Raw genomic sequence first — 15,893 nt, 5'->3', positions numbered from 1 at the left:
AGGACCAATTCACACGACAGGTGAGCCTGGTTCGAAGAGCCAATTGGATCCAATTTTAAGAATCCAATCCGGGTCCTCTTACCCAATATGAGACCTGAATTGGCCGGCAACCCAATGTAGTCTAATTACGAGAAAATCCAAGTCTTACTACGGGCCTCAGCCAATCTGACGCGAAGGACCAATTTGATCCAATTATGGAGACATCCGAGTCTTACTACTGGACTCTTAGCCAATATGAGTCCTGAATTGGTCGGGCGACTCAATGTGGTCACGATTACGGGGTTTCGATTCTGTTTCAGGCTGTCCTGTTCTTTGTGCTGTTTTAGGGAACGTTGTTTTCCGTAAAAGGATCTCTTAAAGGTAAAAATGGAGAAGAAAGCTCTGACGGCGAGAGCCAATTTCGGATCCAAGCTTTGACAGTGGGAGCCCATTCCGGATCCAAGACGGAAGATTGAAGAAATTCAGAGGATAAGGTTAGGGGAGAGCTAGCTTCATGCTTCGGACAAAGAAAGAAGACGGAGATTTGGGTTTTTTTTTTCTTCATAGGGTTTTGGGAAGATGGAGGCAACCGTTGCTGAAGTCAGTGTTGTAATGGTGAATCGAGATTTTTAATGAAGTGGGTTTGATTATTCTTGACTATTTTGTGAAATCGAGTTACGTCTATGATGAAGAATTAAAAAGATGTCTATAGGATTGAGTATGCAGAGTAAATGAAATTTATTGGGTTAATCTAACGAGACAGTCAGTGGATACAAGATTGTGAGTATAAAGTGATATCGAAGATTAGCAGTTTGGATTGTTCGGGGTTCTCTGTAACATCTAGAGACCTACCGACTGGGACAAAAAGGACTTCGACAAGCAGTCGAAGGGCATCCGTATAGATTTACGATATATTCTTGCAGTCATTTACATTCCAACAGTCAAAAACTGATAGACTGCTTGACTATTGGCAAATCTCTATACTACCTTCTACAGCTAGACGCCCGACGCATTCTCGAGTAGGAAAGCACGTAATACGACAACGTGACTCCTCCGTTGAATAGCGTTTGGGCTGTAAAACTGTTATCAACCTGATTTGGTTGACGAATCCTCGAAACTTGGAATGCGTACCATCAAACTTACCCGAAAGGCTAACTTGGGGCTCCTTATGTTGTAGAACCAGCGGTGCTTGTCAAACCTGAGGCAAAGTTGCTTCTCCAAGTGCAGAAGTTTGAAGCTGGCGCAACTTAGATTGTGCCATCCCAGATGCTCCATCATTATGAAGCCTTGCCATGACTCCTTCAATCTTTGCAGTTCTTTGTGATAATGTAGCGAGGGCATTCATGATAGCATCCAACTTGGACTCCGAACTTTCCGTCATACTAATGTCTTGGCCCCCGGCCATTCTAAGAGAAGGATAGAAATGACTCTACAAGAAGACAATATTGGTTTAGAGGAGGGTACTCCACAACCTCTAAAATGCCTTAAGAGCTTCAAGAAAAGGGGTAATCCACTCTTTTCAAGAAGAATAAGACTCCATTATTATAACAAAAGAAGTATCAGTTTAGAGGAGGGTAATCCGCAACCTCTAAAATACTAGTACACTTCCAAGCAGAGAGGTAATCCTTACTCTAACAAAGAAGAAACTAGCTCTGATATCTGAGGTGAGTGCATTCTCGACAAACTGTCACGGACACAGAAATACAAACTCGAGATCTAACAAGAAGTTCAAGAAGAATTGGCAAGAACTAGATTAATCAAATGAGAACAACACCAGAGAGGTGAGCTAGAGCTCCAAGAGATGTGTTGTCGAGACTGAAGAACTCTTCAGCCTCGATTCCAATATATACTCCTATTTAGGAAGCTTCTCAAGCAACTTCTACCAACTAGGAAGCTTCTAGAAGGTTCTAGAGACTTGTTTCTAGAAGGTTCTAGAAACTTATCTCTAGAAGGTTCTAAGGACTATGTCCCTAATATCTTCTACCAACTAAGAAGCTTTTAGAAGGTTCCAGAGACTTGCTTCTAGAAGGTTCTAGAAACTTATCTCTAGAAGGTTCTAAGAATTATGTCCCTAACATAAAGTTGAAAATTTGTCAACTCTTCTTGATTTTCATTTATTTATATATAACTCTTATAATATAATTATATAGAATAAATAAATTATTACAAGATAGTTTTTAATTTAAAGATTTTAAATAAAAAAATGTAATTTTAATAAAATAATATATGTGATTATATCTAATATGGCAAAATTACATAACATATCTCTTAAATATAAAAATGATAATATTGGATGCATTTATGCTATCTAATGTGGATTATTAGTACTCATGGTAATTTTTTGCAAATGCCAACACATACCTATGAGGATGTGATCTTCTAATAGCTATATAACATTATTTTGCCAAACACCAAGCATTATCTAAGAGAAATTTGAAAAGAATCACTTAATATCTTAATTTTTTATATAATTTATGAATAAATTATTTTTCTTTTTCTATTATTGTTTCTAATATCTAATTTAATTTCATAATTTGAGATTTCTAATTAGTTGATTAGTTAATAAATGTTGAACATTGTTTCTAAATAAAAATAAATTAAAAAAAACTTTTTATAATATCTTCTAAAATTTAAATGATCATTATATTGTATAAACACATTATTGTACTTTACTTATGAAATCACCAATAAAATAAAAGATTTCTTGGATAAGAAAAAGTTTATTTCACATTAAAAAATGTATTATTAATTATATAGAATAGAATCTGATCATTTTTTACAAACGAAAATTATCTATAATGAATTATTAGACCATATATATATGCTTAGATTTATTAATACTATCACCAATTTCTAGAATTAATTTAATTTATTTCATTAATTTGAGATTACAATTAAAAACCAAAAATTGGCATAACCACTAAATTTTATTTTTTTGGTATATTTGAGATATTAAATCTAAAACATATATTTATACAAAATTCAATATATTTCATTTTTTACATTTAAAAAGTAATTTTCATTTATGTTTAATCAAATCAATCTAAAAAATAATATAAAATATTTCTAAAACTAAAATATATTAAATTTTTGTTAAATAGTAAATGGATGGAAAACTTATCTACACAAAAATCCATATAATGCTTATTATGTCCATGATCCATTTGACGGTTCACCTTTTCAAGATAATAGATACATAAAAACATAATTACTATGAAATACCGAAAATAATAATAAAAGTTCAAAAATCCACAAAGTTACCAAAATAAAAAATCCATTTGTAATAGAACATGCTATCTATGTCTCGTAACCTAGAAGTATTCTTTCATGATTATTGTCTTCTTGAGGAAGGTGTATTATATTACATGGTTGATTCTTTACATTGGAACCCAATTAAAGTTAGGGTTGGACTACATTATTTTCAACAGGGGTCTATCATATCAGCAACCGCACAAGTGGGTTCATGCATTTCCTGCTCAACTAATTGTGTCTTTTCACCTACAGTAGACGGTTGCTCAAAAATGTCACCTACTGTAGAAAATAGAAGCCACTATTTGAATCCAATTTCAAAAGCTTTTGAAGTCCTTTTCTTTTGCAAGTTATGGAGTTGGTTGTTGGCAACTGAATAGCTCTCTATGGAGTTTGTGGTGTTTAATGAGACCTAGAGGTAAGTTTTCCATTTACAGATGCATACATGTACAAATTTTTCCAATATTGGACAACCTTTTGGCCTTTTTGGAAACTTAACTACTTTTGGAAAATTTCAATCAATTTCAAGTTGATATTATACTGGACTTACTATCAAACTACATTATTATTGAAAAAAATACAGTAAATTAAATTAATCAATTTATCTACTAATTGATCTACCTTGCCAATAATTTATCTCATTATAAAACTTGCCTCTATCTGTTGGGGTAATGAACAATCCAATACCCATATCTTTCCTACACAGAGTATCCAACAGAGAGTGTATCTTCTGCTCTTCCACTCCCCTGCATGAAAGTGCAAATTTACAATTGGATGGGCTTGCTGGTGATCCTGTGTTGGGGTTGGGCAAAGTGGCTCAATGTGATTGCCCACCCACCCAGCATGTAAAAGACACCCTGAAGGGACATGAGGAGCAGTGGAGGCTATGTGCAGCTGGCTGGCTCCCACAATTGATGCAAGCCTAGGCTACTGGAGGGTGGGGGTGTAGAGCACATAGAAAGTAGTGATGACTTGGGCATGGACATATTAATATATTCTATATTTTTTTATACAAATTAATACATATTTTTTTAAAACCATTTACTTTTGTCAAATTCAATGAAGCTACAATAATATGTATATTGGATACTTTTGAACCAAAATTTATTTTGAAAATTTCTACACTGAAAATCTATCACCTCAATTTATTCATAGATTTTGAAAACGTCATTGAAATGATTTTTCACATGTTACAATAAAACATTTTTTTTTGTGAAGAATGCTTTATGCTAAAACTCAATATTTGGATGAAAATTAAAAATAAAAATTTCTTATAAACAATTTGTAAAGCATATAAATATAATTATAAATCTGTGGTCATGGATTATATTGGATGAATTGTCAAATTCCATGGTCTGTTACTACATTACATTAATTTTTAGCTTGAATTACCTTGATAAAATTATATATTTGTTAAACTTAATGTATTAATTTTTTTGTATCAAAGTATAAAATTTTTAATAAATGTTATTTTATAGATGCCTCACCAAAAACATGTAATATTTTGTATTTCTTTATTTACAAACACATTTATTACTTTTGAATATGTTTTTAAACATATATAATAAATTAAGAATTGCACATAATTTTAAATAATTAATTACTTTGGTGCCTAGCATTGAATTCCAATTGAATTTGTACATAAATTTGATTTTCTTGTATACTTGGAAAAGAATTTAAATTCAAAATGATTATTTACAATTTTGTACTGTACATCATGAATAAAGAAATTAAAATTGGTTGCTAAGATCTAAGCCTTGAAGTTGCTCCCTCCGATTTGTAGAGTTTGAAGACCTCCTCTACTTTAGCATATCATTGTCATCAATTCAAAAAAAAATCTTCTTCTCAAATTTTGCACACAAGCAGCCTATCTTGCCAAATACCCTCTGTTCATTCATATGCTACAGTGTAAACCACATATTATCAAATAGTTCTCTACTTTCATACATACAATTTAGCTAATATCAATATAAATATATGATATAGGGCTGATTTATAATAATTAAGCTATATTCTAGGATATAGGAAATCCACATTGCAACATTGTATGATCTCTTTTAAAACGATTACACTATGATTAACAAAAACTTTTACAATGTAGTGTTTGTTCATCACATTATCAAACATACCACCCTTCATTACTAATGCTCTAAAGTTGATAGCATCTTTTAACATGCCTAGTTTTTTGGTGTTGGTGCAAATTAACAACACTAATCACAATGCCCACATTGATAGCTAACTTCACTTGAATCATGTCAAATACTCTTGACGTTTGTGATGACATACTCAAGATGACATAACAGAGTTATTTTAAAATTAAACCTTTTCCCACTCAAAGACTCACCCACAATATCACCTTAAATCACTTTTTTGTGGTTGGAGTGCATACTCCAATTAAAGAATGTTTCACCCTCTTTTGAACTTGCTTAGAGTTTACAAGTTGAAAATACTTTTTCCAATAAATAAGAAGATAATCTCCATTTCTTTGGTGAGAAAGTGGGTGAGTTTTCAAATAATTCTAATTTCTTTTAAATACATGATAGTTTCCAACTATCTCGTCCACTGTGAAATTAGGGTAGGAGTTGCAAAAGAAGCTTTTCACTCTTGCTAAAGCTCCATTTACACTGAGGGGCTCCACAGACGAAGCAGGTTAAGAAATTTATTTCCATGTAAAAATTCACCTCGGGGCTGCCTCCGCACTAGCGCTTCTCATTTGCATTCATTTCTCATTACTCGTTCTTACTTTGCTTGAAAATCTGCGGTCGAGGCCTTGGAAGTTGTTGTGAAAAAAGTATCGCTCGCAATGAATCAAATGATCTGGGATTGGTCCATTTTATCGGCACGGGATTTTTAAAAAATTCTTGTAGTAACAACGGAGCAAAGCTTCGCTGCCAAGAGTGTAACTTATGTATCAATCTTGCAGGAAATTTCAGACCAAGGTCGTGAGGTTAGAACTCTTCGAGTTGTGCAAAGCGTGTCAATGTGGGCACTGTGATTAGCTATCAATGTGGGCCTAAGCGTGCAGACAGCCCAATGGAGCTCCTTCGAATGAAGCTGTGAATATCGGTGCCACTCTTTGGCAAGCACTGGGTTACATCGATTATTACAGCGTCCTGTTGACAAATATGTCACTGCGACTCCTTGGCGATGACTAAGTCGCATTGATATTCACTGCCTGCTATTAACAGCCTCTGCAGACGTCGGTTCGACTTGTGTGCAGACATGGAGACATACTTCAGGTAGTGTTGTTATAGTAATTCGTGTTGTTACCAACGACCTGGTAGGAAACGGTCATCACGAACGCCACAAGTAAGCACCAGAACATCCGCCTCTTCAACCTCAATAAAAAATCTAACAAATCGAAGCAGGTGTGATTTCATCAAGAAACGGGGTCCGGTTAGGCTTGCGCCAGAAGACCCAGGGTTGGGTGCGTGAGCAGCAATCAGAATTATGGTAGGCGTGAGTGGTAAGCAATCTGTAGGTATTAGTACCATGTTGGAGCATGCGTGCTTCACTGTTAGTTTGAACTACAAAGCGTTGAGGGTAGGGAGTGCTTTAGATCCATTGCATTTTGTAACGCTAGTGGAGCGGTGACAAGGGTTCACTACTTCCTTTCAGCTTGAGAGTCCTAATCGCCACAGGCTTACGCACCATCGCGCAAGATATAATTTGGAGTACGCCTTCAGTACATTTAGCAATTCCATGTCGTGATGTGTGAGCTCTAAGAACCCTCTGCTGTGTCAAAGATTGTGACGGTAATTTTGCTCATTTCTATTTAATCCTTCGTTATTCCTAATACCCTTTGTTACTACGACGTTTGTCATCCGCCAGGCCATAAGCACGGCAGTGATCGTGAAGATGAAGTGGATCAATCACATGAGCTTGCGCTGGCTGATCATGAGTATCGTGCTCATGATAATGCTTGCATCAACTGCCAGCGCTGGCTCGGTGGTAATTGATCAGCAAGACAAGGATGGGATTTGCGGGCGCACCACTTGCCCAATCCCCGGACACGTGCTGAGCTCGACGGGGGTGCATGGGTGCACGGGCTTGGAGGAGCGCATAGGGCGGGCACCCGGAACTCTTGGGTACGTGAGTTACAAGAACGTGTGCGCCGGTGGCGAGTTCAGCATCGACTGGCGCATCTACCCGCTGCGCCTGCAGTTCCGCAACAGCGCCGGTGACTTCCAGGAGTGCCTGCTCGCGTCTGACCTCAGGCCTCAGGGTTTCCCAACCCTCCCTGATTCTGCCCGGCGCTACTTCACGTGCAACATGGGATAGGTGAGCGATCAATGTCAGTGGCGTTATAAATCAAACAGCAATAGCACAGATCGTTTGGGAAAATGCTGTGTGGAGTCACAGCTTTGTGTATTTCTTGACGGTAGTTTAGTTGGGATATTGTTTATAGCTTCTCTATAATGTGTGCCTGGGTGGGCATGCATCCGGGGTTTTAATGAAGACCATTACGTGCACACTCAAGTAGTGGCACTGTTGAAATAATGCTAGAGATAGAGATGATTTTATTGAGATGGGATTTGCTTATATACACAACTAGTCTCACTTTGGCTACCACCTTTATTCTAAACCTAACCTCAATGAATGACAAGGAATGATTGACGTGTGTCTGTTCCAAACACCCTCTTAAATGTATGTCATCTTAAATTGAGATAACATAGCTAGCTTGGAAACACCAAGTTCTATAATGCAATGCTATCCGTAACACTATCACCTTTGTTAATCTATTTCAAGTGAAGAATGTTAGAAATCCTATTGCATACGACTCGGTTGTTTGTCGGTATTGACTTGTTCAATTTGATCATTAGTCTATGGATGATAAACTATAGATAAGTTGATCTTGACTTTTAAGATTTCAAATAGTTCTTTTCAAAAATAAAAATATGAATTGTATTCTTTGATCAAATATAATATTATTTGGATGTCTATATATACAATAAATATTTTTTAGAAAGAGATTGGCATTTTTTTTTTTCCAATTATTGATTTTCCGCATAGAATGAAATAAGTCATTTTTATAAGTTGATTTTTAAATCTTTTTTATTAGTATTTGGAAGGCTTATAATAAAATCCATTGATATAGATGACCATGGACCTTTGGAAGTAAATAAAGAAATCTATATGGTTTTTGTAAAGATACTTTGGCCCATATACATGTTGTTGTATTATAATATGGCTACATAGTGAAAATATAGACAAAAAAGATTTCGTGGTAGCTATTCTATCATCTTTGCTTAACAAAGATCCAAAACATTTAAAGTAAGCTTTTCTACAAGCCTCTTAGATTATTATTCATGTCTTAATACCTAAAAGTTTAAAATTAGTCAATATTTTTAGCTTGTAGGCTATGTTTTATTGTAAAAATACTTCTATCATCTTAATAAAGTCATAATTTTGTTGAAATGAAGTGGATTAGCTAAAAATTTGATGTAATTGATTCTAGAGTAGAATTAAGAATAGAATTGTGCAAAAAGATTCATAAAAAAGAAGAATTGATATTCAAACGATGACCATTTGTGAAACATAATTGAAATCTAACCTAAAAGCACTAAAATAATTGCCTATAGCAAAATAAGGAGATTGGCAAGTTGAAATCAAGAGCTAGCTCCAAAGTACTTCAAGGCATAAAAAACTTGCTTGATGTGGATTCAAAAGGACCTCAGAAAGGTCAATTGAAGTCAAGATTATATTGATAACAATCATTGGAAGGTAATAAAATTAGATGTTGAATTTGGGCTCATTTCTTATTTTTTGTGATTGATCTCTAGTTCAATTTTTGTGAACATGTGGTTGTATATGTATGAAGTTTGTGAATCAAATTTCATATTATTTTGATTGTGCAATTGAGAGATATTTGACAGTATATACAAGGAGGTATCAGAAGTTGGCAATTTGATGTCAATTAGGATTTTGGCAATAACTAGAAATGTACTAATTGTATCAAGCGAAAATGTGGAATGTTGGTAGAAGATTTCAAGACTAAGATATCTATTAAGTTTGAATAAAAGTTAATGATTAGAATTGAAGATCTTGTTGTTGAAAATTCTTCATCAACTTTGGAATAGAAGGTTGAATGATATTAGTATAAGTTTTTGGCAATATCTTTTGAATTGTAAGATGGATTTGTTACAAAATTTGTAAACTCATTGAAGACTATAAGTGACAGTAGCTTGAAAATTTTGATGATAATATAACAATTTGATTAGGCATAGTGTTTCATTGAAATTCCTTGATTAGAATTAGTATAATTATGAAGAATTGAATTTTGTAAGGAAATTGAGAAATCAAAAGTATGTAACATTTGTGTATACTTAAGATTATTGAAAAATTATTCATAAGTACTTTTTTGAAATTAAACTCTTTGGATTGGAATTAAGATTTTCATTTGTTTATAGATATTGAAACTTATTAGGATTTCTAAAATAATTGTATTTACGTAGAATCTCTTTTTCCATAGTTAGATGTCTAGTACATTTTCAAACAAGAGATTACATAATATGACAATGTATCATATGATTGAATAAATTCTTTCACTAATTTCTATAATTGTGGCCAATTCTATTTCGAATTTTCACAAATATTGCCTTCATAGGCATTTTGGTTTCACTTCTCCACCTCTTCTAGTAGCCTTCATGTGCAACCCTTACCTCGTATTTGCAACCCTTGCCTTGCACTTGTAAGAAGAAACAGAAGTAGTACTAGCCATTAGAAATATGACATATTGGAATATTTCAACCCTAACTTGGAATAGAGGGAATGGAGAAGATGAGGTAAAGTAAAGAAAATGAAATAAATGTCAGGAGCTTTTACACACTAAAATATGTGAAACTTAGAGGCTTTCATATCAAAAATATAATACACAAATAGCTTCTTGATTAGTGGAATTATGACCATCTTTGAATATTATAACTTGAATAAATGGTACTTCTATATCCAAATAAACAAATAATCATCCATCTACAAGAAATAGAAATCAAATGGAGAGAAGAATAATTTATGGAAAAAAAATATTCAAGAATTATAGATAAGTCATTTCTTTGTGATGTACACTATGATGGATTTGATAGAGATGGAATTGTTGATGAAACAAGAACTTGCTCAACAAAACTTATTGTATTATGTAAGAATAATAATTTTTTTTCTTTATAACTTGTTAAAAATAATGAATCTTCTAAAAGTAATAGTCAAATTGAAGATATTAATGACCAAAGTATTGATGAAAACAATGATAGTGAGGTTCTAAGAGATAGTGATTTTAGACCTTTATATTGAAGAGGTGATAAGAATAGATTGGTTGGTAGAATCTTTTAAGGAAGCATTTTCCTTCATGCTCAATAATGATATTTCTTAAATTTTACTTCTATGATAAGTATTGAATATAATATATTTTATAAGGTATATTCATATGTTGTATTTTTTATTATTTAATTTTAAAAAATAAAAAATATGAATTTTTGGATTATTATGTATTTAAGTATGAATATAAATATATGTAATAATATTGAATGCATGAAGCTAAAGAAATCCATTTTAATTTTCAAGCTCAACTTTCCAACTCTCCTCTTTCAATCTCCAATATCCCAACTTGACCTCCCAATCTCCTAGCTTGATCTCTAATCTACATTTCAACAACCTTTGATTCCCTCTTTCTTCAATTCTATGCCAAACCTCTACCCACCCTCTTGACATCCTTCTAAATCTTTATCCAATCCTCTTTATTCTTGCCAAATCTCTTGACTTCTTTTCAAATCCATTTTTAGCCTCTAATTGAAAATTTTGACTACTTCCAATTCCTCCCAAATATGTCGACTTCCACTAGATCTTTTCAATCTCCATAATAAAATATTAGCATGTTCCAATAAGTTTTTATCTACATTAATAAAAAATTAACTATCTCAATAATAATTTTATAAACTTGGAAAAAATGGACTAATTATTCAATGTTGTTAAGGTAAAGAGAGTTTGTTTTGAAAAAATACTAGGCTTGTAGGTGTCATTGAATTCTCAAAAAATTTCAAAATGAAGAAAATCCAAGATCATTTATAATTTACCCTTATTCCATTTTAACAAATAAAGATAAATTAATTTCAAAGAAATTTACAATAAACAATCCAACCAAGGCTTTTATATTAACATAGGCCTTTGTACATAATTTTTGTCTATATCATTCAAAGAATCCCTCCATTTATCTAATTTGATCTTTAATTTCCAAATTTTTCCAAATCTCTTTTAAATTAATAACCGCAGAAATTTACAATAATTATCGAGCCTTTCAGTAATAGTAATAGCAGGGATGATATATACCAAACCTCTAGTAATAGTAAAAGTAGTAGCAGCAATAAATACCGAACCTCCAATAACAGTAAAAGCAATAGCAGTAAACAGTATGTATCGAATCCCTTTATTAACAATAACTTCAATCAATACTTACTAAATCCTCAGTAATTACCAAACCACTTCAATCAATAATTACAGAATCCTCAGGAATTATCAAACCCCCTTTGTAATAGTAAAACCCTTGTGGTACCAAACTCCTCCAATACCGACCTCCTTTAGTTTGCCAAACTTTAGCATCTCATAATTCTCAATACAATTGTTAGATTGAGCTCAAATTTTTTGAGAAATAAGGCAGTATTCTTAACCTCTTCTACACCAAATTTCAATTGTAAGTTCTTTACCGATCTCTAGATATCATGATTTTAGTAACGTGGTCTTTATATATTGAGTTACAGACATCCATGTACTGATTTCACTATTTCTCACAAATCCAATACTCAAATGACATGAAACTTTTTTGTATAGCTTTTTAATATCATGAACTATATCATTAATAGATTTAAGCCTAAAATTAGTTCAAATTCTCTAAATATAGCTCAAAACATAACTATCAATAATTCGGTTCACTTATTGCCCTTGATTTGAAAGCTGTGACTTTGACCAGCCATTTCTCCCTCATCTCAGATCTGAATTCATCAATTCTTGTATGAAAGTTGTAGTCCTTTAAGTTAGTTTTTGAATGCCACCTTCCGATTATCAACTGCCTTTTTACAACTCTCTATGTGCTTAAAAGAGTGTCATCATACAAAACTCAAATCACAAACTTTTTACACCAAAATTGTAGCCCAAAACACTAGCTTTCTGAATCCAACCTCTAAAACATTCAATTACCATGAGGAAGTGGTCTCCTTTGTTGGTTTCCTCTCAGACATCCCCTTGAAGGTCATTAGGTATGACCGTTAGCCAATGAGAGTGAAAATCCCCATCATTTTGCCTTATCTATCTACATAGATGGCCTAAAGTCAAAATATTCCCATCCATGCCTCTCTATATACTCCACATTAAATAACATTATCACTTCTATCTTTACTAATAAAACTTAAACAAGTCATTTAAGGTGTTTATAAACCATAAATTTCTATAGAAAATAACTCATTATTTTCTAAGATCATTATCAATTAATACCAAGATAATAACCATCATTTTTACACTATGAATAAATTACAACACGACAACATTCATTAAATTATTTTATAATGATTTATTTTACCAACAATTGCAATGAAAATGTAAACTTATATTAGTTTTTGTTTTATAATAAAAAATTTATTTTTAATCTCATTCATTTTTTTATAAAAAAATTAAATATAAATATTAAAATACTAAGAATAATTTTTGGATTTTTTTACTAATGTTAGTTTTATATTAAGATGTGATGAGCAACATGCTTATCAGGACAAACATGTCATGACATCATGATGCCAAAATTTATAGTCATATTGTCATGTTGTAACATGGCTATATGGTGGAAATATGAACAAAAATGATTTCATGGTTAATATTTTTATCTTGATTCAATAAGTCAAGTCAATTACAAAAGGTATTTATAAAAGCCTCTTAGTTTATATTACTTACTTTAAATAGCTAATAGATTAAAGTTAATTGGTAATTTTACCTTCTAGGCTGTACAAACTCTTCTATTGCTTTAGAAAGGCCATAAATTAGTAAAAATAAAGTGAATTAGGTAACAAAATGATATGGATAACTCTAAGATAAAGTTTAGAATAGAGTCGTAGTAAGAAACTTCTAAGATAAGTCAGATTGATATCCAAAGAATGAACATTTGTAGATCAAAGTCGAAATCAAATCCCTAGCCACTAAAACGATCGCTAGAACAAAATAGGGAGCCATTTAAAGATTAGCAAGTTAGATGAGGGAGCTAACTTCAAGCTTATTCCAAAAGTAGGAGGCTTGTTTCTATTGGGTTTGGTATGACTTTAGAATTATTATTTAAAGTCAAAGTTTATTACAAACACATTGCTTTTGAACAATAAAAAATAGGATTCCATTTTTAGTTAATTCTCACATTCTATGTCACATCTACAATTAAAACTTTGTAAATATATAGATGCTTATGTATGGCATATGTATATAAAGTTTTATATTATTATAATAGATAATTAGAACATATCTAAATTTTAATACAAAGAAGTATCAAAAGTTGGCAATTTGAAATTGGTTAGGATTTTTGTAATATTTGGATATCTATTTGTTAGAACAAAGTGAAATTTGGAACAATTCTAGAAGATTTGAAGATCAAGATACATATCAAATTTGAACAAAAGCTAATAATTGGAGAAGGAGTAATTGCTATTTGAGATTTTTCATCAACTTTCAAGTTGGCCGCCAAAAGACACCAATGAGGTATTTCAGTGATTTCTCAGAATGTGTAAGTTGGACTGGATTGAAATTTTTTGACCATAGAAAAGATTTGTAGTAACATTAGTTTGCAAAATTTTATATCAATCATATAGTAAAAGTAAGAAGTATAGCTTGTTAATACTTATTGCCTAAAATTAGGATTTGTAAAAAGAATTCAAAGTTGCTAAGGGATGCAAATAACAATGCAATTAGAGTTTGTATTTGCTTGAGGTTATTAAGAAAAGTCTTTTTTGGGCACTTTGTATTGGCTTTAAAGCCTTTATCATTGAAATTCAAATTATATTCTTTTTATATGGTTGAAACCTATTAGAATTATTGGAATATTGCAACATATAATTTTTTTCTCCTATAGCTAAGTTTTTAGTGTATTTTTAAACGAGATAACATGTAATATGACAATATTTGGTGTCATGATGTAACACAACTAATAGGTGAAAAGAGTGAAGAAATTTTTATATCATAGAAGATCTTACTTCAAATATTGTAGCAAATTATCTTAGAAAATAAATAATAGTCCAAAAGAAAATAAAACTAAAGGTATAAATGCCATTTTATTGCAAAGTAAGCTTCTAATTATTTTGTATGGCCATAAATAAGGCAAAACAAGGTAGATTAGAAAAATAAAGAATATAAGCATATATAGGAGGAAGTTAGGAGTTGTTTTGAATAAAAATTAACTCAAAAAATATAAAATTTGATATCTAGAAAAGACCAGTTATCAACCTAGGTTGAAATCAGACCTCAAGGCACAAAATTGAGCACCTATGGTAACTCCAAGATTCCTTTGTAAATCAAAGAAGGTAGTTTGAAAGCAAACTTAATAAGATTTCTTTAAGAATTAATTTTGAGTGATTTGAGTGAATAATGACTTTGTAAGAGCTTTGCAAAGTTATAGTTGTTTTGGGTGATTTTGGAATTTATGAAATAAAGAGGGTATTACATTTTAGAGAATTTTGTGAGTTTGGTAGTAGATCTATAATTCAAATTTTAAAGACTTATGTAAATAGTTGTCTTAAGTGTACATTATAAGTTTGAGCTTGATCGAATAGTTGAATTGAAGGTTGTTAAATTTCAAGTAGGTTGACATCTCTAAAATTGGACTTCAAAGATCAATTAGGGTTTTTAAGTTCTTCACCAATCTATTAGTTGGATTGAAAAGAAATTTATGCATAAAAATATTAGACTTGATTTATTAAACATATGTAAAATTTGAGAATAATTAAATAGTTTAAAAAGGAGATATTGACATTGAAAGTTTAAGATTTAGATTAAAATAAGAGGCCGGCCAACATCCAAGTAGATTTTAGGATTTTTCTTTCATTTAGTAAATGCGATTATCTTCAAATTTTGTATGTTTGTTGCTATTTCATTTTTTGAAAAGTGTATAAAATTTTAAGCAAGATCAAAAATTGAATCAATAGACATTGAGGTTTTAAATTGTGTTAGGATTAAATTGAGTTGGTTAGGTTTTGGTTAGGATTTGGTTTAGGATTAGGATTGGATTAAGATTTAGAATTTGGTTAAGGTTTGTTTAGGATCTAGGATTGGATTAGAATTTAGGATTTAGAATAGGATTTGTTTAGGGCTTAGGATTTGATTAAGGTTTGTTTAGGATTTAGGGTTAGAATAGGATTTAGGATTAAACTAAGATTTAGGATTTAGAATAAAGTTTGGTTAAGATTTAAGATTTAGGATTTAAGATTTTCTTAGGATTTGATTAAGGTTTGATTAGGATTTAGAATTCTATTAGGATTTAGGATTTGGATTAGGATTTGCTAAAGATTTAGAATTTAGGATTTAAGATTTGCTTAAGATTTAGGATTTAAGGTTTGTTTACGGTTTAGGATTTAGAATTTATTTAGGATTTAGGATTTAGGATATAAGTTTTAATTAAGGTTTAGGATTTAGGATTTAGGATATAAGTTTTAATT

The 15,893-nt window shown here is 31.7% G+C and overlaps 1 protein-coding gene across 2 annotated transcripts; it reads left to right on the top strand.

Moving 5' to 3' along the window:
- The first annotated feature begins 6,239 nt into the window (after nucleotides 1-6,239).
- LOC112273157 (uncharacterized) lies at nucleotides 6,240-7,800 on the top strand. Of its 2 annotated transcripts, none has more exons than XM_024501631.3 (2): nucleotides 6,240-6,902; nucleotides 7,060-7,800. In XM_024501631.3, the coding sequence occupies exon 2, from the start codon at nucleotides 7,087-7,089 to the stop codon at nucleotides 7,507-7,509; it is 423 nt and encodes a 140-aa protein (XP_024357399.1). In that variant the 5' UTR covers nucleotides 6,240-6,902; nucleotides 7,060-7,086; the 3' UTR covers nucleotides 7,510-7,800. The 2 variants fall into 2 exon arrangements, with proteins under 2 accessions (XP_024357399.1, XP_073385623.1); XM_073529522.2 differs by having other exon boundaries at nucleotides 6,246-6,942.
- Nucleotides 7,801-15,893: the final 8,093 nt, after the last annotated feature.

The sequence above is a fragment of the Physcomitrium patens genome, chromosome 20, assembly GCF_059467195.1.
Source record: "Physcomitrium patens ecotype Gransden chromosome 20, ASM5946719v1, whole genome shotgun sequence".
Lineage (NCBI taxonomy): Eukaryota > Viridiplantae > Streptophyta > Bryopsida > Funariales > Funariaceae > Physcomitrium > Physcomitrium patens.
This window is presented reverse-complemented; position numbering and strand designations above follow the sequence as displayed.